The sequence below is a fragment of the Paralichthys olivaceus genome, chromosome 8, assembly GCF_024713975.1.
Source record: "Paralichthys olivaceus isolate ysfri-2021 chromosome 8, ASM2471397v2, whole genome shotgun sequence".
NCBI lineage: Eukaryota > Metazoa > Chordata > Actinopteri > Pleuronectiformes > Paralichthyidae > Paralichthys > Paralichthys olivaceus.
This window is the reverse complement of record NC_091100.1, coordinates 18,336,628-18,358,150: the sequence shown is the minus strand read 5'-3', so window position 1 is coordinate 18,358,150 and position 21,523 is coordinate 18,336,628. Positions and strand designations below refer to the sequence as shown.

Here is a 21,523-nt window from a genome sequence, read left to right as displayed (position 1 = left end):
ATATACAAAGTGTCCTTGGTCAAGATACTGAACCCAGAATTGGCCGCATTAGAAAAAGTACTGCCCATAGATGCACTGTATGAATGTATTGGTGAATGGCAAGACTAGAAAAGTGCTATATAAGTACAAACCATTTACCATAAACACATCTGTCAACAGTACCAGGGTTTCTCATGATTGACTGGCACAAGAAGCAATTAATAATGTTTCAAGAACAAACCAGAATGATGGTAGAGTGCATTCATCTGCCAAGGCCCAACAGGCCCCAAATGAAACCACATTTAAATTCACTAGATCCAGACGTTTTGGGGGAGGGATCTGCAACAAATGTCACACAATCAAAAAATATAAGTCCTCTGAACATGTCTGTTTTTTTTTTTTCATCAGGATCAATTAATTATTCCCTGGATATCTGAGAAAATAACCAGATCCATACAATAAAAGAGTGGCTTCTTTCTTGGTCAATGCCACATCTTTCCATCAAGTTTGAATAAAAACAGTCCAGTAGTTTTTGTATAATCCTGTTGAGTGACAGACAAACAGCAATGACAACATAACCTCTTTGGCGTGGGTAATTATAAAAATGATTCATTTGTCAGATCTCTCAAACACAACAGAGTATTTGGGCCACTTAAAGGGAAAACCAAATTGGAGACTTAGAGAACCAAGTCGAAATTTTCGGCTGCTTATCATGTAAGAGCGAGATTATGAGAAGATCAACCTGTCGCAAGTGTTGTTCTTTAGTAGCCTATAGGTTTCACAAACAGAATACTTTGTCACATCTACACCACATTATCAGAAGTATCATGACTTGGAAAAAAAAAAACACACGCTCTTGATGTTGGTTACATCTGTTATAATTTCTCAAGAAACAATGACATTGGTCCAAGATTATGGATCCAAGAGTGGAACTCAGGCGAGTACCGATTCTCCTTGTTTCTTATCTCATAAATAATTTTAAAATATCAATATTTATATTACAAAGTTTACGATTTCTTTTCTTCAATATGGCCCTTATAACATTATTATACTAAAAAGGCAACTAATATCACACATGGATATAACCGTGTAAAAAATGTATTTATTAATATAAATGACACCCATGATTATGAAAATGATCTCATAGAATATGTCATGCCACTCTATGGCCATCTGAGTACAACAAAATGTCACTTGTTGACACAGTAAACAAATCAAAGTAAAAGCAATTTTTATCCTCCAGAAACACATGTATTTGTTCACTGAATTGTGTCAATGCTTATCTGAACAGACACGCTGTGTGTGTCTGCAGAAGGACACACACATACGTGTTATAGGAAAATGCGTCACCTAGTCTACATTCTTATTTGCCCACATGACCTTGGACTGGAACATTAAAACAATTCAGTAACTTAACAATCAGACCAATGGACAATTCATCAATATAACGGCAGGATTTCACACTCAGGAAGACGCCAACAACACTATTGCACATTGTTATCCATTGTAAACTATCAATTTGTGAGTTCTCTCCATTTGTTTTGAGTTGTGTCTTATAGCTCACCTTTACACTTTAATAAGGTTAATTTCACCTTTTGCAGAAAATCCCCTAAAAAAGGGCAGCAACATAAGCTTTGCTGTTTGGTCTATGACGACTGCGTCTTTCAAAAAGGACTTTCTCAGTGGTCTGTGGTCAAATTTGACATTAAAGGCACTAAATGAAATGGAATTACCAGCTTCAACTTCCTTTTCCTTATCTGGTTACCCTTCATGATCTACGGCAATGAAATTCAATTATGCCTCACAAACTGATTGAAGAATGAGTCTCTACAGTTGAACTTGAACTGTCATGTAGACAAAATGAAAAGTGATGGCGCACAATCTGAATGGGTAACCAGCTGAACATCTTGTTTTCCTTCCCAGCCCGTCTTGTAGTGCAGCACAACGTTTTCTTTATGTGCAGACTCTCCGCCTATCGTCAAACAGTTTACGGACAGTGTAGACCTGAGGATGGACAAGTAAACACACAGACAGCATGATGTTGAGTGTTCTGTGGTCCGACTTCTTGCAAACCTTAAAAATGTATCCCCAGTGCATCTACATACCTGAGTAAAGGCCACACACAGCATCACCATCATGCTGGCACAGGACCAGAAGGAGACCCTCCAGAGGTTATCTTCCAGCAGGTTTCGGTCCCGCGCCTCGAAGGCTCGCAGCACCGTCTGCATCTGCCGACTGCGCTCCAAGCGTCTGTGCAGAGAGTCCATGGACTCCTGAGGAAATAGGTGAGATACAATTAAGAAAACAAGATAACAGATGGACAAGTTGGTTTCAAAAGTACAGAAAATGTTTCAATAGTTCTAAAGTCAGGACACTCCTCTCTGCAGAAAAAACTGCTGCTGATGCCATGTCCACACTAATGCAGATATTTTAAGAAAAACATATTTCCTCTACATTTGGGAATTACATATTTTCAAAAACTCAGGTTTCTGTTTATCCATGTGTACATGTAATATGGAGTATTTGGAAAATGACATCACAGCTTACTTCAGGCACGCCCTCTGCTGCCCTCAGAGCAGCGAATATTCCCAGCTGGTGTTAGTGGTTGTGGACACGTATTAGCTAAAGGTTAATGCTCAAAGATAAAGCTCATGTTATTTTACTTTTCCACACTGTCAGCAAATTCGACGAGAAGACCAAAACCCACAATGCGTGAGCTGGACTGTCAATAGTTTCACACTTCCCCTGCCACTTTCTTCCTACTGAGGACAAAAGAGATGTGTCAGAAACTGCAGAACATGGTTTTCTATTCATATAACCGCCAGGCCCCGTGGTTATTACATGGGGCATTTTGTTGGAGACCATTTTCAGATTAATAAACATTGTGTGATCCACTGAGAATTTACAGCACAGTGACCTCAAATCAACTGCATTTAAAAACCGTTGTACTATGTTCATTATAATGAAGGATCACATCACCCTGTGACAGTGGGGATGACTGATGGGTGTTTCATAGAGTTTGGACAGAGAAATAATATAAAAACGTAGCCAAACATACAATAATGTTGGTGTTTGTATTTTCCTGGGATTTGTTGACAGTACAAAAAAAAGAATAAGGCTGATGTTAGTCTTTGAAGAGACTTATGAGCAAGGTCGCTTGATATCTAATGAACAAAGACGGAAAATAATCATTTGACCGACTGTTTTCAAGCTGGGACTAATACGTTTTGGTTGTGAGGCAAATGCTACAAAAGCAAGGGCACTTCTGATCTTAAATAAAAGTTGTCTTTATAGTATTTATGTTGATGGAAAGAAGACAAATACCAAACAACTCTGTTCTCAGTTCTCCTTCTTGCCTAGATGTGGTTTAGATTCTATTAAAACACATCTTTTCCAACAACAGGGCTTTTGTAAACAGGTCAGCTGATTCGATGAATGAGATTTCCTTTTTTTGAAGTAACATCAGAACCACAAACATGCATCTCACCCTGATGTCTTCGAGCTTGTACTCCAGCAGGCTTCCTTCAGGCTCCTCTAAGCCTGTCCACTCATCATCTCCACCCACGTCTCCTCCCTGACCCTCAATGATGATCTCAAAGAACACCATCTTCTCTGAGAAGCGGCTGAAGCTGTTGTCAAAGCAGATCTGATAGTCCCCTTCCTCCGTGGGATCCACCCTGCGATAAGAGAGAATAAAATATAAAAAGCAAGTCCGACAGAGCTGAGAAATGAAATATGATCCAGAGTGGTGTTGCACTCACACGTGGACTCCGTCAGAGCGTCGGGATTCGATGATGAGCAGGACTCCCTCTGGGGAAAGTATGGTGAAGTCAACATCCATACCAGCACCTGCGATCACCTGGATGTAAACACAAATACATGCACATACTGAGCAGCAGACTCAAAGTATGATCAGAAGTTTCTCCCCTTTTTTTAAAATTCATTCAATAATCAGAGTTGAGATATGAATAAGAACTATGTTTACAGAGACTGGGGACATTCAGCAGCAATCATATTAGGCACACTGCAGTTATATGGCAAGTGCCTTAACCACAATGCCACGAGGCCAAACACTTTCAAGAGGGATTAAAAATACATGCAGTTGAGAGCATGACGTCTTTCTGACTCTCCCACTAGACAAACATGCTTTGGACTAGTGAATCTTTACATTCGGAGACAATTTTCCTGTGTAAATAAACCCCTTCTGTTTTTTCACACTTTACTATGTCGTAGATTTAACAGATAAAATTGGATAAAATTAACAATTCCGCCCATCAATCAACATTTAGTAACAAAGCTGATAAATTAATAACAATGTTTTGAGACTATTTTCTAATCTACAAATCTATTAAAAATCAAAAACTGATATCTCCCATTTAGAAACGTATTTGCTGAGCTACTCAAAGTGAACACGTGTAAAACGGATTTATTGTTTAGAAAGATACACAAAAATCAAAGTGTACATAAGGTCCCACAATTCACACTATATGTCAGGCCAAAAAACCAACAAGTATCTGCTGACTGCCGTGATAAAATTGTATAATCCACTATATAGTATGTTCACCATTTTATGTGCTGTCTAAAGTGAGAATTATTATGTAGAGGACTCGTATCCCATAATGCATTGTGAAAAGTTGTGTACAACTAAGGTTACTAACCAGGCAGTATGTACCATCATGCATTGTGCTTGTGATGAATGCCGATGGAGGTTGGGAGTCTTTATATAAACATTAGCTGTTGTCATCCACATGCTGATATTGAACTAGTTAACACTACTAGACTAGTGAGTGGAAGAATTCAAGAGCACAAATGTTTTCCCAGCTGTTGCCCCAACACTGCACCAGGACAAGGGCCAGGACTAAGATCAGGACTAGAGCCAGGACAAGAACCAGCACTACAACCAGGACGAAAACAAGCACAAGAACCAGAACTAGAACCAGAACTAGAACCAGGATGAGAACCAGGACTAGAACCAGGACGAGAACCAGGAAGAAAAAAAGCACAAGAACCAGGACTAGAACCAGAACTAGAAGCAGAACTAGAACCAGGACGAGAAACAGGATTAGACCCAGGATGAGAATCAGGACTAGAATCAGGACTAGAACCTGGACTAGAAGCAGAACTAGAACCAGGACGAGAAACAGGATTAGACCCAGGATAAGAATCAGGACTAGAAGCAGGACTGGGATGTCCCTTCAGTTCTTTAACTTGCTGGATGACCACAGACAACCAGGATGTGAAGATTTCAGACTAAGCCTGCAGTTTATTTACACAGTGACTCACAGAAACCTCCTCTGAGCAGTGTGGAGTGTATTGTTACATCCAAATATCGTAACCCTGATCTCTGTGAAGTGAAGCACGTGTGTTATATCGTTGTATTCATACACGAGATGTGCTGGACTGATAAAGTTTGCCATGACACATTTTCAAACCTTTCTGGAGTAAATGCAATGGTTCATTATTAGTCAGGTTGACTCCCACAGTGTGGAGTTTACGTCGGGTGATGACTTGTCATATCAGCTGCCGCACAGACGTGGTTTATTAATAATATGCAAGAAGCGTGTCAGCTAGCTGGAGGGCTGCGGTTAGCACACACAAGCCCACACCATAGACTGTATATGGCCCACACACGCGCGCGCACCCACACGCGCGCACACCCAGACACGCGTACGCACACAGTAGTTACCTGATATTCGACCTCCATCGTGCCGTTCTTCGCCGCTGTCTGAAAGAAGCACTCGGATCTTCCGGCGGGCACCAGGAACGTGAACTCGCTGTCCTGGCTCTGTCCGAAGCAGCACACAGACCCGACGCACCAGCCGAAAACAAGCGCGAAGACCAGCAGCCGCCCCCCGCAGCCTCCGTCTCTCCTCCGGACCAGCGCCATGGTGAAGGTGGCCACAATCACGACGCTATCTGAGCTCAGCCATCTCCTCGGCGTCCTTCTTCCGCAGCACAACTTTGCGACGCTGTGATTGGACGGAGAAGCCAGAACGAGCGCAGCGCCGCAGACCAATCAGAGGAGGAAGAGTAGCAATCCTCCTCCAATCACCGTGGAGCTGAGGTCTTCACCCACCGCCACCATGACCGTTACTATAGCTACTGTGTGACCTGTATGTGTCTGTGGTGAATGACAGACTGAACACATGAAGGTACACTGAGTAAGTATAATTATTATTATTATACATGTATGTATAACTCCTGAAGATGCAACAGCAATGTTCACGTACAGCACATAAGTAGTTTTATAAAGAAAAACAAAAGTATTTCTATGATAAAATAAAAAATAAATATCTATAATTGTCCCCATTTCTGCAATTCTGCTCTCCACACGTGCATTATTGTATGTCGCAAGTGCAAAAAGTACAACAAAGCAGATCCTTAACTTGTTCTGATAAATCACTTTTAATACAAAATGGAAGATGACAAGTGTGTAGCAACAGTGACAGTAAGCAGGGGAGGAAATCCTGAAGACGCAGATGTTGCCACATCAAGCGTTACACTTGAGCTACATTCTCTGCGTCCAATCCTCTGCAGCACACAGCTGGAATTAGACTCCTGAGTTCCTCAAAAATAAAGAATAGCAAAGAGTTGCTCACCAGAGAGGCTAATAGTGGCGAATATGTGGCGTGGCAGAGTGGCCTTGTGAGTGTGAGTGATGCTCACTTTATTATGTATTTAAGTGCAGATGAATAAGCGATAGGACAATTCTGTTGTAGCAGCCAAAAAGAACAGGTGTGAATTAGCTTAACCCCAAACTCAGCCTCCTTAAACGCCTCTACTGTCACAAAGACTGAGATTTAAGTCACCCTGAGAAATCAATGCACATGTGACAAACACACAACTCAGCTACACAAAGCAACATGTTTCTCAGAAACTGACAAAAAAAAAAAGACTTTGAAAACAAACCGAAAGTGTTGAACAGAACATGAAATACAATGAAGGAAAAATCGAAGAGAGAAAAGGAACTGTCAACTGAGGGATGACAACTACATTCAGTGTTTCTGGGGAGTGTCCAACACACACACACACTCACATGCACACTACTCTCTCTCTCTCTCACCCTGTTAACCATGTCATCTTCATTTCCTGCATATATGAGCACGCTTGAAGGCAATATTAGTGATAGCTGACAGCAGGCGAACAGACACAAGAGGTGAGGGAGTGCTGGGATCTGTGTTTGGTGCAGACTGAGGGTCAGATTTTAAAGGTGAGGTATCAAGAAAATGTAAATCACTGAGTGGTATTTCATTAAATGTAGTTGATTATATTCATATTTATTGCATTTAAAAACATTTTTACTAATTTATCCCAGAGGAGATTCAAGGGAGTGTGAGTGAGAACCTCCCCCCCCCACTGCTGGATGATTGCCTGAGCTGTTAGAGGAACATCAGGTGCACATTGATATCCAAGGTAATTTCCCTCAAACACTCTCAAAAGAAATTGTAGGGTTGAGGTCTTTGTTTCTGATTCACAGAACCTGCCTCTACTGTCTTGTCTTGTGCGCTCGCAGTAGTTACATTATGTAGAAATCACTTAGTTTCCCAGAAGCAGGTTGCATTACAACCATCATGTAAGCAGAGTAGAGAAAACGCCTGAGGCTCTGTCTCCATGTCTTATGTCCCTCAGGCAATTATTTCTCAATTTTTTCTCTTGTCACTCCATTGCAAAACTTTTTTTCTTTCTCTGTCTTTCTATTCCCGTGTTCTTTTGCTCTACCTAATACCCCTAAGGTCTTTCTTTATCCCTTTCCTCACTACTTCAGCTCCAGCGCCCCAGGTGGAGGTGTGATCCGGTGCGGTATGGCAGATGCAGATGTGGGCCCCTGTCCCCAGGTGTTTGTTGTGGACACTTACTCAAACTGTGACTCCGTGCCTGGGGAGAAGAAACCCATGAGAGCAAGGGCAGGCATACAGTTTCTCCTCCTGCTGTTGGGACTGGTCATGTTGGGACTTGTCGTGCAGGGGGTTTTCATCTACACGCTGTACAAGAAAACGGAGGTCAGGATGATGCCTGCATGTGATTGTGTGTCTGTTCATTTATGTGAAAGGGAGAGAGAGTACTTGGAAATTCCTTTCCTCTAGAATTTCCCTATTTCACTTTACATGACGTGGATAGCTGAAATTTGTGCATGGGTAATCATCTACTCTTTAAGATATAGGTTGATTAAATGTGTCTGTTCCTAGTTCCACTTCCCTTTCCTATTTATCTCAAGTGCAAACCTTCAATATAACTTCACTTTTCTGAGGAGATTTCATAATTCTGTTTACACTTGCTTGAATACGCTGACGTTAAGTTCATCTTTCAACATCATCCAAAATATAAGGATAAAGAAAACCAAAGCAATAGCAGAAGAAGACTCATAACTTCACTGGGTTTCTCAGTAGGAGAAAATGTTGACATGTAACATGTTATATTTATTATGTGGTTTTTTGCAACAATAATTCAATCTGTTGCCTTTAGTAAATGACAAGAATGAATTACGTTACAGCATTAGTTTGCAAACACCACAAAAAATGCGTATCTACATTGAATTTGTGAATGACTTGATATTTCTACAGCTCTACATATACATTTCTTTAGAGCTCCAGGTAGCAGGACACTTCCAGTTCTTACATGCTGTTGAACTTTTACCATCTTGTTTGCAAACACGCACATTTTGAAACGTGTTTATCTCTCGCTCTCCTTTTTTTTTTTCTCTGTCTCACTGCAGGTCCTTTCCCACGAAAGGTCTCATCCTTACTTCCTGAACCTGTCCAACCCTAAATCATCTGAACAGCAGGTAAATACCATTGTCTATAAGTGTCCCAGGGCTTTTCCACCAAGGAAATTCAAGGGCCGGGTCAGAGCCAGTTTCGAATCTCAAACCATTTTTTTGAGTTTTGGCAGCCAAAGCTCTGGCTCTCAGCCACAAAAACTGGTTTAAAGCTGGCACCAACACTTTGCTGGTCTAGACAAATAAATCGCTTACTTCAGGGGCTGGAGTCGGGATTATTGTTATCAACAACAACAATAATACCAACTAAAACATTTGGACCACCATTAAAATCACCACTGTGTTGTGTGTTGTCTTCAAACTCAACCTAAAAGCAATCATGACGAGCAGCACAAATGCTTCGGACCCATTGTATTTGGATGAAGATTTCCAAAGACAGGAGCAACACTCGAAAAGAGATGCTGTCTTCTTCCATTGTTGATGTTGTGATTGAAGTCAGCGGTAGTATTCCTGGGAAATCAGAGACGTATAGAGAGACATATACACCGATAATGACACGGCTATATGGCGACTCTAACCTGTGAAAAGCAACATGGTTCTTAAAAGATTTGCAAGTTGAACCAACTTCGAAACAGCTCTCGAACCAGGTTCACCTTGGTCGAAAGCTGGTTACAGTGGCCCCATACACACATGGTATGAACACCTGTATTAAGAGAGTCGATAACAAGTGGCCAGTGCTAAGTGCATGTGTTCACACCTGGAACTAAAATGTGCCCTGAATGTTGTGTTTCCTGTGACTTGTGATCAGATCTTCAGTCCCCGTGCTACATGCAAATTAACATGCAAATGTCATTTGTGTGAGTTAAGACCTAATTATTTTGTTTTGACCCAGTTTGAGTTTACAGATGTGACCAATGTTTGTGTGTCACTGTGCTGAAATGAGATAAGAGGAGTCAGGAGGGGTTGAATGAATCTCGTGCAGCTGTAGTGAAGAAGGTTTTCACCAATTTAAGAAAAGTATCTCCCATCTCGGAATATGGTCTGGTGCGATCGGATCCCTATCTGATCTGTGTGTGTTAACACCTGAACTTAGAGCTGTCCACTTATGATGGCATCACAAAAACCAGATGTCAATACCAGATGTGTGCAGGTCCAGAGGGATTTTTGAGTTTTCACTTCTTTTCTTCTCTTTCAGGATGGCACAATAATGGGTCAAGTGGGATCTAAAGGTACGGACTGATCATTATTGATTATGTTGTACATAGAGGGAAGAACAGTCACAGTTATATGGTAAATTCATTAATGCTTCACTTCATTTATTTGAATGCATGAAATGAAGTTGCTGAAACAGAACTTCCAGGCTCTAACATGCAAAACCAAACGTGTACACTTAGATCAGGTTTTTTTACTTCGATTGATCCATCAGTTGATTGATTGACTGATCTAAACCTGTTTTCTTGAACAGAGCTCAATGAGATTCCCATACAGCAACCACACCTAGAGGAGGTTCAACAGAGGCCCTTTGCCCACCTGATGGGTCAGTGCCCTCCCCTCATTTTAAAACTAAATATTGTAAATGACCCAAATGGCTGAATTTGATTAAAATTTGTATCTTCTTCATTCAAAAACTCTCTTATCACGTCTTTCTCTCAGGCTCCAACAATCCTGGGGGGGACAACAATGTGGTGCAGTGGACACATGACAGTGGCGACGCCATCACCCACAACATGAGCTATGACAAAGGTCGACTGTTGGTGGAGAGGGAAGGTTACTACTACCTGTACTCCAAAGTGCAATTGAATGCTGTGTTGGAGTGTTCACTTATCCAGCACAAGGTCATGAAAGACACCAGCGCCTACGGCCATTCAATATTACTCATGAGATCAAAAAGGTTAGACTTGACTTCCTCGCTCTGCTGCTGCACCTGTGCTTACTCGGCTGCATCCTGTTTGTAACTTCACAACTGTGTACTTAAAGGCGAACTAAGCCAGCGCTGTCTTTATCGTGGTGAAGTGAGTTACTGTTGAGGAATCTCATCTTGTTTTTTTATCTAGTTTACGCTGCCGGACACCAAAACCTGAGAGTGCGAAGACTTCAAACGGGGAATATCTGTGGAACAGCTTCCTGGCTGGGATTTTCCATCTGCAGAGAGGAGATCAAATCTTTGTCACGCTGGAGAATATGCAGAAGATTCGTCCGGGATCTACAGACAACTTCATGGGGGCCTTCATGATACTTCCATAGAAGCATTACGAATTACGTCTGTCCCTTTTCGTGATCAGATTATATGTCTGAGTTCTTTTACACAACATGTTGTATTAAATTTCATGCATCCAATTTATACAAGGTGTATATAATCGAATATACTCTACCCGATGAATGTATTTGCATGAAAAAGCAACACTCAGTTGTCATATCATAAAAAGTGTATCTGATATTCAGGTTATATTCTACCGGATAGTTTGTTACATATTTTTCATGTGAATAAATAATCTTTTCTTATCAAACAAAAATGTGAGGTGGCATCTCTTCCTGATTAAATCATTTCTCACACAGATACGTTGATTATCATTCTTTTCTGCTCATAAACTAAACTGTGCAAACACATAAAAGATTGTTTGGAACCAGCTTTGATACCTCAAGCACATTCAGACAAATCAAAGACATGCAAGCCATGACACAATTACAGATCTGTAAGCTACACAACATATACAAACAACTACATGGTGTGTGTATGTGTGTGTGCAAGCAGAGGAGGATGTGGTTGAGCATGGATGCACTGAAGAGAGAAAGAGGAGGGGGTGAGAGCTCTGCTGTGCTGAGCTTGGTTTGGGTGACTCAGCACTTCTCTCTGTGTTCAGGGGAACGTTTCACAGTTTCACAGCAACAGTGTGGAAAAAAAAAGAGACATGTCAGTACAGGGACTATAAGAAAAGATGAGTTTGGCAGCCAATAAGAGACTCTTGCGGTGAAAGCAATAAATGCCTGACAATAATGAAGAAAAGTACAGGAAACTGTATAACCAGGTAGGCAGACAGGTTGCAAGATATGCATCACTGCTGAGAACATTTTAGATAAGTGGAATGACTGACCACAGATGCTGCTGAGATGTGGGTCATTTCCTGCTCGGAGACACAAACAAACATCTGTGCATCTGAGTGACACAAACATAAACAACACGACACTCCTGCAGCTCTGCTCACAAAAGAACTACTCATGTTAGGTTATTTACTGATACATATCTACTAATACACCACACACTCAAAATTTACATTACAAATTCACTATTAAAGGGGCTTTTGACCAATAGAAGAACTATGGAGGTGTCGAGTCCCTGTGTTGTTTGTCTCAACTATTTGCACGAGGACACACATGCACACAAGGGTGACAAGCCAAGATGTGCAGAAACGAACAAATGCAGCACTAGCAATAAACATGGATTTCAAATTCATTGTGGTGTCTTCTTGTGAGCAAACAGAAGATACGATTTTAAGGTCAAACAAACATGATAAATGCATTTCTGTTTGCATCTGTTTTCAATGGTAGAATGTTTATATCACTGTCTTCTTCTGCTAGTGCATTGTCAGGTTTCTTGGCATATTAACTATTAGCACCATTTGTAAATCAGGTGGTGAGCAGTAGATATTTAGAGCTAATGTACTGAAAATGCTAGAGAGCAGTCAGGGTGAATAAAAACAATAAAGCTTCAGATTGAACAGCTCATTTTATAGCCTCATAAAGCTGAGGTGGCCACAGATTGGTGTGATAACTCTCTGCAGGTTCATCATTTTGTCATTATTACCTCTGCTGAGGAGGTTATGATTCAGCACTTTCCGTTTGTTTGTTTTTAAGCATGATTACGCAAAAGCTGCGTAATGGATTTCCACAAAACGTGGCAGAATGACATTGAATGCGTCAGGGAAGAACTCATACAATTTGGGTGAGGATCTGGATCCGGGGTGAACGATGGATTAGTTTTTCCTTTCCTTTTTTTCAATTATTTCTTGCTTCATTTTCAAAAAGACAAATATGGTCATAGGTTTTCTGCATTGAATCAAAGCATAGTTCAGAAGCCAGAGCAGGTGGAGGGTTCATACGGTCATAAAGGGTTCTGATGTTCTCAGAAAAACACCACCCTTATTTTTCATGGTACAGATGAACCATTCCAGTTGTTTTTATGAATGGTTGAAACGCTTGGGTCTTTGCTGTTTCCGATTGAGCAGGATGCATTTCTTTGCTATGTATATTATACCAGTGCTTTTTGTATATTAAGATTAAGATTCCTCTTCATGGTTCCACACACAGCATGCAACATGCAAACATGGGGAAATTTGACCTCTGTATTCAACCCATCCGTGTGAACGGAGCACACACGGAACACACAGAACACAATCCACACACCGACCACACACGGAACAGTGGGCAGCCATGAAGGCGCCCGGGGAGCAATTGGGGGGTTCGGTGCCTTGCTCAAGGGCACCTCGCAGTGCCCAAGAGGTGAACTGGCACCTCTCCAGCTTCCATCTATGCTGGACTTGAAACGGCCACCCTCCGGTTCCCAAGCCAAGTCTCTATGGACTGAGCTACTGCCTCCCCCTTCTTTTCTTTTTTTACACATAGGTCTGGTGTTCTGTCCAGGTCTGTACCACAGAGGTTACCATGTAATTTCCCCCAGGCTTTCCATGACCTTAACAGACCTTTCAAAAGTGCTGCAATTTTCTACATTACCAAAACATGTGGATAACTGACCCTGAACATATCATACAGCAATGACATCTGGTAGATTAATTAGAGAACATCTTACTCAAACAAAGTAGGGATTGGTACATTTTGTGAATTTATAATTCTGTTTAACAATTAATTGCAAGACAATGAAACAAAGCTTTTCTGACATACAGAGTCCTTAGCCATACATCTATTTTTCATTTAAGTTTTTTGGGGGATTTTCACCGTCTTCCCAGCGAATAATTCATGGATCTTGATGAAAAATAACAAGCTCATATTGGAAACTGAGTGATTCTAGTATTTATAATAATACATATCTGTTATAAAGATATTGATATTAGATATTAGATGAATATTAATTAATACATCTCACACTTTGAATTCAAGCAATACATTTCTTTCATTTCTCATTTTGAGAATCAATTGTTTTGAAGAGTATCCGACCGTAATGAAAATAATGGAGGAAGAAGAGTAGAAAAACACACCCATCTTTCCAGAGTTGTGAAGACACTCGTTAATAAGAAATGCATCATTACCGATCATATTATATACATTTCCTTGCGGTTAACCTTGTGTTTCCAAATACATGTCTAACACCCACGCTCTACATAACCAAGCTGAACCTAACTCTATGTCTTAACCATCAAACAGCCCTTTTAAATTGTGACCGCGCGCATGCACACACACACACACACACACACACACACACACACACACACACACACACACACACACACACAGCCAGACACACAGAAACATGACTATATCTTTTTTGGGAAAGCATCTCTCCAGAAGTAAAGATCAAGCAAAACTACTTTCAAAATTTTAGAATTTAATGAAGTTTTTCAGCTTTGACAAAGAAAATGAGTGCTTCTTGTGCTCTTTTCCTGTGTTGTTCTTTTACCTCAACACCACATATATGGTAAACAAACAGGAAGTGATGTACATCCAGTTCCCGGTATTGGCTGAACAGCAGAAGGGAAATTTCCCTTACCCATAAACAATTCATATATTCCACTTGTCACAACCACTTTCACAATTGTCATCCTCTGCTTTTCAAAGCATTATGAACTCAGCGCTCACCACATCCATATTAATGTCCATGTTTAACATGGATTACAGTAAGAATACATTTAATAATGTGTAGTCAGTGCTAGTGCACATATAAATATACATTGAAATAATTCTGCTCATGTTTTGATCAGGTTCAATTGTTTATGCAACAGTTATTTGAAGTGTAGCCTCATTCATGACTCATAATTTGCCAGTAGAGATTACATGAGTTAACTCCATTAGATCTAATTGAGGTCCCTGAGGTGGAACAGAATTATAACCATACATTTCTGTATAAGCCTCAACCTTACGCTCCCAGACTTTTATGAATTGATTAAGTCATGTCAATGTAACCCAACATAGGCTGCTTAAAAGCACAGTGTATTGCACGTCAACACTAATGTAGTGGAATCTACATGAAAATACATTTCTTTAAAAAAAATGGCAATAATATCATAAATATGAGTCCATAAATAGTTCAGCATCATGAAATAAATACATCACATAGAGTGTCACACATATTTACAAACAATGATGTGAGTGTCTAGTCTTTTCCTGTTTGCATTATCAGGACAGCGACTTCTGCTGTGATTCCATCTTCCTGCTGAGCTTCGCCATTTTACAACTTTAATTTGGAGAATGGCACAAGCTCCTGCCCATTTCCACATGCTTGGACTTGAAGACAACGCAAACTGGTGTTGTTGTTGAGATATGAGCCAGGGGTCATGAGCATATCTGCATCTTGACAACAATAGTTCCACCACAACATCCATGTTAGTCCACGACGAAAATCCCTAATCCCGAGCCATTCTGCTCCAGTTTCCAGAGCGGCAGTCCGTCCTCTGGTACTGTCATCTGAGTTTGCAGGCTCTGCTCTTCCAACTGGGTCAATGTCCAGCACTTCCTGTACACTTGTTCCTTATGTGCCACATCAGGAAGCTGCACCTTACAGGTGAGCGCATCGCCCACACGCACGCTGAGGACGGTTGCTTTGCACCTGAAGGTGCAGGTGAAGTTCAGCTCAATGTACATGAAGTAAATCCCCACCTGTTTGAGCGTAAGCGAGTCCTGCTCAAACAGGAAGTTGCTTCCCACAGTCATTCTTTTACCGTAGTGGACTGGAGTCCAGGGCATGGCGGTGGTGTTCTCAAACTGACCTGCAGGAGGAGACAAACACATTTCCTTTAGATGGTGTTTACACCGTGCGACAGCAGCTCTATCGGTGAAGTAACTGTCTCATGTTAACTTACAGTAAGTATCAACTGATTTGGCACCGGTAAGAATTTCTGCGCAATATAGATATGCGCAATTACAGTGCAATCCATTAACCATTAACCGTTCTACTGATGCAGACAAAGGATAGGGGAACTAGTTCATGGACTTAAAACGGACTACTATTTGTTTTATATCATGTTTAGTCTAATTTAAATCGCTTTGCATTATTAAATTAAAGAAGACTTACCTGATTTGAATCGCAGGTATGCAAATTTATTCATCTGTTGATAGAACAAAAAGGGTGAAGTGGGTTAAAATGTGAAGAAGACATGAGTCAAACTTAAAAAAGTTACTTATTCCAAGTTTAGGCAAATAAACAGGAGTCATTGGCTCACCTTGCTTTCTGGATAGGGAGCGTGTCCTGTGAGCTTCACTGTCTCAAAGTCAAAGCTGAGAGGCTTCAGTTTGGAGCGCAGGTCGATCACCACCATGACTCCTCCAGCAGCCACAGCTGCCACGGCCACGAACAGGAAAATGACGGACACGACGAGGAACGCGTTCAGGCGGCTGCTGCGCCGATGGCCACTCTTCTGGAGAGACTCGACGTCCATTTCTGAGTTTTCGTCGAGCTTCGTGTTGGAGCGTCAACACAGGTCAAGATGTTCAAACGCACGCAGTTGCAGGTGGTACAGCTCCAAGTGCCGGGGTGGTCCAGGTCCTCAGAGATAAGTCCTGTGGGTATCGGGCGACTGTTGGGTCTGTGTGCTCCATTGTGCCTTTTTATGAACCTATACTGAGCGGACGGTTTCATGTGGGCAGGAAAAATCCGGAAGTCATGGGTTTCCCTGTCGCACGACCCCCCTCCTTCGCTCCCTGCTGAGAAGGCGTGAAAACCAGACGAGCAGACTTTCCGCAGTTCTCACTTTGCTGTTGCGCAAGTGTGCCTGCGCCTCAGGGCCAGGCGGAAAACGAAAGGGAAATAAATCATTACGACACAGAGAAAGTCTAAATAACGTTAACCTGAAACTAGATGGTCAATTAGAACTTTTCCAATGGATCCTCGCATTGGAAAACTATTTTCTCCCCACAAGTTAATGCAGGGGTGTGTGCGTGAGACTTGATACGTGCTTCACGAGTGTAAATAAAGAAAAAAAGCTCAGAGCGTCACACCTCTATGTGAATGTACTGAGTGTGTGAGTGTGTGTGTGTGTGTGTGCGTGTACGTGCGGTCACGGTATTCATGATGTGGGGAACTATCGCCCTTTGTTTATGAAAATCATTCAATTTAAAGGTGAAAACGTGCTAAAGGTTACAAGTAACTGTTTGGTCAATGTTAGAGGTAGAGAGACAGTGTGTGTGTCGGTGTGTGCGTGCGTGTGTGTAACGAGAGCGAGAGCTAGGGAGAGAGAGAAAGCGAGAGGGAGGGACTCTTCGCTGTACAGAGAATAAGAAAAGTATGAGAGATTTTCCAGTTTTCACTGGAAAATGAAAGATCAGTAATTTGTACTTTTATCGTGTTATGATTTAGAGCATTGACAGCATATATTATTGTTCTGCATTGAAGTCACATCCATATATTGGATGCTATTTCAAATGTGTCATTTAATTCATTCCCTGTATTTATACTTTTGTGGCTGAGCAGATTGTGTTTCCATTTTTACAGTTGGCACGGATCCTGATCATGAAGACTGAGCAGCTGTTGCAGGTATGGTAGTGAGATGTGGAATATGCATCACTCTGCCTTTTTACAGTCCTGAAAGCTGCACTGAGTTAATTAAAATAGTGAGCCTGCAATGAAATAAAGAAATAGTTTGCAGAACTTGCAGCCCATTCATCATGTTTTGGATAGACTGTAATACCAGATGTGATCAGCTGATCTGCGTTGCACAGTTCGCTCACAGAGAAATGGCGAGGGAATGTTTGTGGCTGTTACTGAAAGGGAAGTGAATGTAAGGCAAAACTATTTACTGACTGTGGGTCACAGTATCCGGGACAGCTAAACTTGTGATGGATGTTGCTAAAAATCTAAATTAATCCAAATTTGAAAAAACGTTTGTGGTAAACAGTTTTCCACCAAATTCCCAAAACAGCTACAAAACTACAAACACCTGGTTGAAGCTAATGCAGCCTGCAGTAACATTATGTAGCAAATGCAAAGGTATAATCTCAGAGGGAAAAATAAAGGTGTTGGATACAGCAACCTTTTCCCCAGATATATTTTGAAACTACAAAGAAAAACTGTACATGATTAAAATTATATTTTCACTATTTATTCAGGAAACATGTCAAAACTCATGAACATTGAGCATTTTAGAAAAAGTTATGTGATTAGTTACTCGTGTTTACCAGCAGTTTCATGTCAAAATGGCCACTGTGGAAAAAGGCTTGTCCTTTAGGAGTAACTCATTCAGCATTCAGTTCAATTCAATCATTTTTATTGGCATACCATTTGTGTTGCCAAAGCACAAATACAATATCGAATCAATCAAATAATCATATTAACAACTAACATCACTCAAACCTAATTCAATCAAGCTGCACCAAATGATATCAAGATCCATAAATTATTTGATGGGAAATAAGTGAAAATGTAAAATGAATAAATACAATTTGGTGGTAATCTGTCTGGTAGTTTTTTGTGTAGTGCAGTTGACTAACAACCAAACAAACCAGGAGTTAGGGGTGAAAACATAACCTCCTTTGTGGAGCTTATTATTAAAAACAGTGGAAAGATAGTCAGTACATAGCTCCAACAAGGCCCAACAGTCCCCTGGTATTTATTTGGATCTGTACTTAACTGTAAACGCCTGTTGAAACACCCTATATCATATTGTAAAAGAAAGTTTAAACATTTTCTTTTTTCCATCCCTGATCCAGATCCACAACAAAATTTCAGTCAGTTCTACTCTGACCCATACTGCATCCTTCTGGTGGCTGTTTTTGTGTGATCTTGCTCGCAAACACACAAAACAACAAACATTTGGACTGGGGTGAAAAAAACCCTTTCTTTCTTTTATATGCATTCAAGACACTGTTTTTTTTTTTATAGCAAACTGGGACTAACGACAAGATCCTGTCGGCAAGTAATTATGCCGTCCACAAAGCTTATTATGTGTTAATAATTTCTTATCAATTGCACAGCTCCAGTTGGGAGGGGGAACTCTGTTATTCCTTTCCACTCATTCCCCCCATTGAGTTTTTTTGGGGGGGAATTTTTCATCTTCTTTGAGAGCAACCCTTTACTATTTCAAGTCTGTAAAGTCTTCACACACACAAACACACACACACACACACACACACACACACACACACACACACACACACACACACACACACATACACTCACACACACACAAACACACACACTCACACACACTCATACACACAAACACACTCACACACACACACAAACACACACACACACACTCACACACACACACACACTCATACACACACACACACACATACACTCACACACACACAAACACACACACTCACACACACTCATACACACACACACACACTCACACACACTCACACACACTCATACACACACACACAGTCACACACACACACACAAACACACACACACACACTCATACACACACACACACACACACACATACACACACACACACACATACACACACACACACACATACACACACACACACACAAAATGTTTGGAATATTGCAATATACAGGTAAATTTGAATTCCTCCCCCACATTTAAGTTTCCCATAAGATGTAATGTAAGCTTATGACACACATATTACAAAAAGTGCCTCAGTAATTAAAATATCACAAGGAATGACAAGTTGAAGCAGCTGGTTAGAAAATTTGCAGGGACTGTTTGTGTGTGGGTGATGGATGGGGAAGTCAGCATGAAACAGAAAAAATGAGATGTTTATCATTGCGAGACAGAATGACAGTCATGTGCTCCTGCAGCGCAAAAAAAAAGTGTTCCTTTCCGAAACTGACCACACACATACAAACTGTCAGAATACGATCAGCCGCAACCACACATAAAGATAAATTCCACAAAAGTTTCCATATTTGGCTATGAAAGTGCAATCATGCCAAGAAACAGCAGCACTTTGTCCATAAGAACATGCTCTGGCTTTATATTGCTGTATCCTGAGTGCTGGAGCATGTGTGTGTACGTGTGTGCTTAATATAATAGTGTTTTTTAATGATAAGTTTTGATTAGTCAGCAGTTGGTTAAAGAAATCAAAACATTGTTTCAGGACTCTGCTTTTCAACCTTTCATCAAAGAATCTGACATACAGCCTTAGTCACCGAGGGGCTGTGCTGTATTGTGGTATATGAAGGTAATTACTTTGTCAGTTTATACATGGGGCATCATACCCCTTCCTGACAATGATGAAATACCAAAGGAGATCTTTTTCAAAAATAATTTAAAGACTCACTGAAGGCAATTAATTAGTAAAGCTATGAATGTAAACACACACACGGATTTTCTGTGGTCAGGATTACGTACTGGCCTTTGTGACAAAATAGAAACTATTGTGATGTGCTGGGTTTTCTAACTGGGACGTCACTGACTCTGTTTTCACTTCACATGAGAATTAGTGGCTAGCTCACTATTTCTGTTTTCCAACATACAGATGTGAAAGCACAAATGGCCAACCAGCAGAGACAAATGAAAACCTCCCCTGGTGGTGCGTTTACTGCCCCCTACAGGAGAGAACCTTTTTGTCCTAAAAGCTTTGCTGCAGCTGCAGGCATAGCAGCTCTCAGAACAAGTGCAAACAAGTGCACCTCTCCACTCAAAGCTAAATTACAACACATTTCCATACACTCATATACATAATAATGAAACTACACTTACAACACTGGAAACTACTTTGTCTTATTTACAAAACTGTGAAATGGAAACCCAAACTACCATGACTGTTAAAGGTTCAGTGTGTAATATTTAGTGACATATAGTGTTGAAGTTTCATGTTGCAGCTGGATACCCCTCACCTCACCCTCTCCTTCCAAAAGTGAAATAGAACCTGCGGAAACCTTCAGTTGTCATAAAAACTCAAAAGGTGTTTAGTTTGTATTTCAATAAAAAGGGCCCTTTCTATGGTAAAGAAAACAACAGATTCATACAATTTAGCTGAAACACACTAGTGAAAACATCACAAGGATTATTTTACATTCACTTTCTCTCAATTGATCTCTTTCAACTAAATCTTACATACTGGACCTTTAAGTTTCAATTGCCAAATCTCCGACTTCACTTTCCCGAAATAGAAAAAAAGAGGAAATTAGGTGGGATTGTCTGACAAAGATGTGATATAAAATGAATTTGTTAAAATAAATAAAAATTAAAAAATACCAAAGATTCAAAAGGGTCAGAAAGGGGAGTTGAGGTGGTTCTAGCATCTAAAGCCTCCAGACCGCCTTTCGTTGGAGGTTTAATGCCCAATGGTGAGCAGACCCAGGGGTAGACCTCAAATCGCTGGAGGAACTACATTTCCTGTCTGGCCTGAAACGCCTCAAGATACCACAGGAAGAGCTGGGGAGCATGGTTTGGGAGATGGATGTCTGGAATACCCTACTTGGCCAGTTACCTCTGGATAGATGGATCGCTCCCTATATCCTTGTCATCATGTGGATCTTTATCATTATGCTATAACCAGCAGCTGCCTGTATTGTACACACATGATTTACCTCTTAGCAAGAGAGTTAATATGTGTATTTCCCAAACGAATGTGGTTAATAAATTGTTAATATAAGCTATAGGTCACTTAAAAGCTGACCCATAAATCATAAATTATTGCACATAACCATTTTCACAATTTGAGGCATCAGATACTCCTT

At 40.8% G+C, this 21,523-nt stretch overlaps 3 protein-coding genes across 5 annotated transcripts; 1 reads left to right on the top strand and 2 right to left on the bottom strand.

The window, feature by feature from the left end:
- Window positions 1–1,061: 1,061 nt before the first annotated feature.
- On the bottom strand, window positions 1,062–5,975 carry tmed1b (transmembrane p24 trafficking protein 1b). Its single transcript, XM_020084389.2, has 5 exons — window positions 5,666–5,975; window positions 3,741–3,838; window positions 3,467–3,656; window positions 2,085–2,252; window positions 1,062–1,983 (listed from the first exon to the last, which is right to left on the bottom strand). Exons 1-5 carry the CDS (start codon window positions 5,864–5,866, stop codon window positions 1,933–1,935), a joined length of 708 nt encoding a protein of 235 aa, XP_019939948.1. The 5' UTR covers window positions 5,867–5,975; the 3' UTR covers window positions 1,062–1,932.
- A 23-nt stretch (window positions 5,976–5,998) lies between these two features.
- Window positions 5,999–11,208, top strand: LOC109627670 (tumor necrosis factor ligand superfamily member 14-like). Of its 3 annotated transcripts, XM_069530328.1 has the most exons (9): window positions 5,999–6,140; window positions 7,082–7,189; window positions 7,295–7,392; window positions 7,745–7,979; window positions 8,693–8,761; window positions 9,891–9,924; window positions 10,161–10,232; window positions 10,349–10,586; window positions 10,750–11,208. In XM_069530328.1, the coding sequence occupies exons 4-9, from the start codon at window positions 7,782–7,784 to the stop codon at window positions 10,937–10,939; spliced, it is 801 nt and encodes a 266-aa protein (XP_069386429.1). In that variant the 5' UTR covers window positions 5,999–6,140; window positions 7,082–7,189; window positions 7,295–7,392; window positions 7,745–7,781; the 3' UTR covers window positions 10,940–11,208. The 3 variants fall into 3 exon arrangements, with proteins under 3 accessions (XP_069386429.1, XP_019939945.1, XP_019939946.1); XM_020084386.2 differs by lacking the exon at window positions 5,999–6,140 and having other exon boundaries at window positions 7,052–7,189; XM_020084387.2 differs by lacking the exon at window positions 5,999–6,140 and having other exon boundaries at window positions 7,052–7,189; window positions 7,713–7,979.
- Window positions 11,209–14,235: 3,027 nt separating this feature from the next.
- LOC109627407 (uncharacterized) lies at window positions 14,236–18,294 on the bottom strand. Its single transcript, XM_020083920.2, has 3 exons — window positions 16,084–18,294; window positions 15,936–15,969; window positions 14,236–15,630 (listed from the first exon to the last, which is right to left on the bottom strand). The coding sequence occupies exons 1-3, from the start codon at window positions 16,297–16,299 to the stop codon at window positions 15,248–15,250; spliced, it is 633 nt and encodes a 210-aa protein (XP_019939479.2). The 5' UTR covers window positions 16,300–18,294; the 3' UTR covers window positions 14,236–15,247.
- Window positions 18,295–21,523: the final 3,229 nt, after the last annotated feature.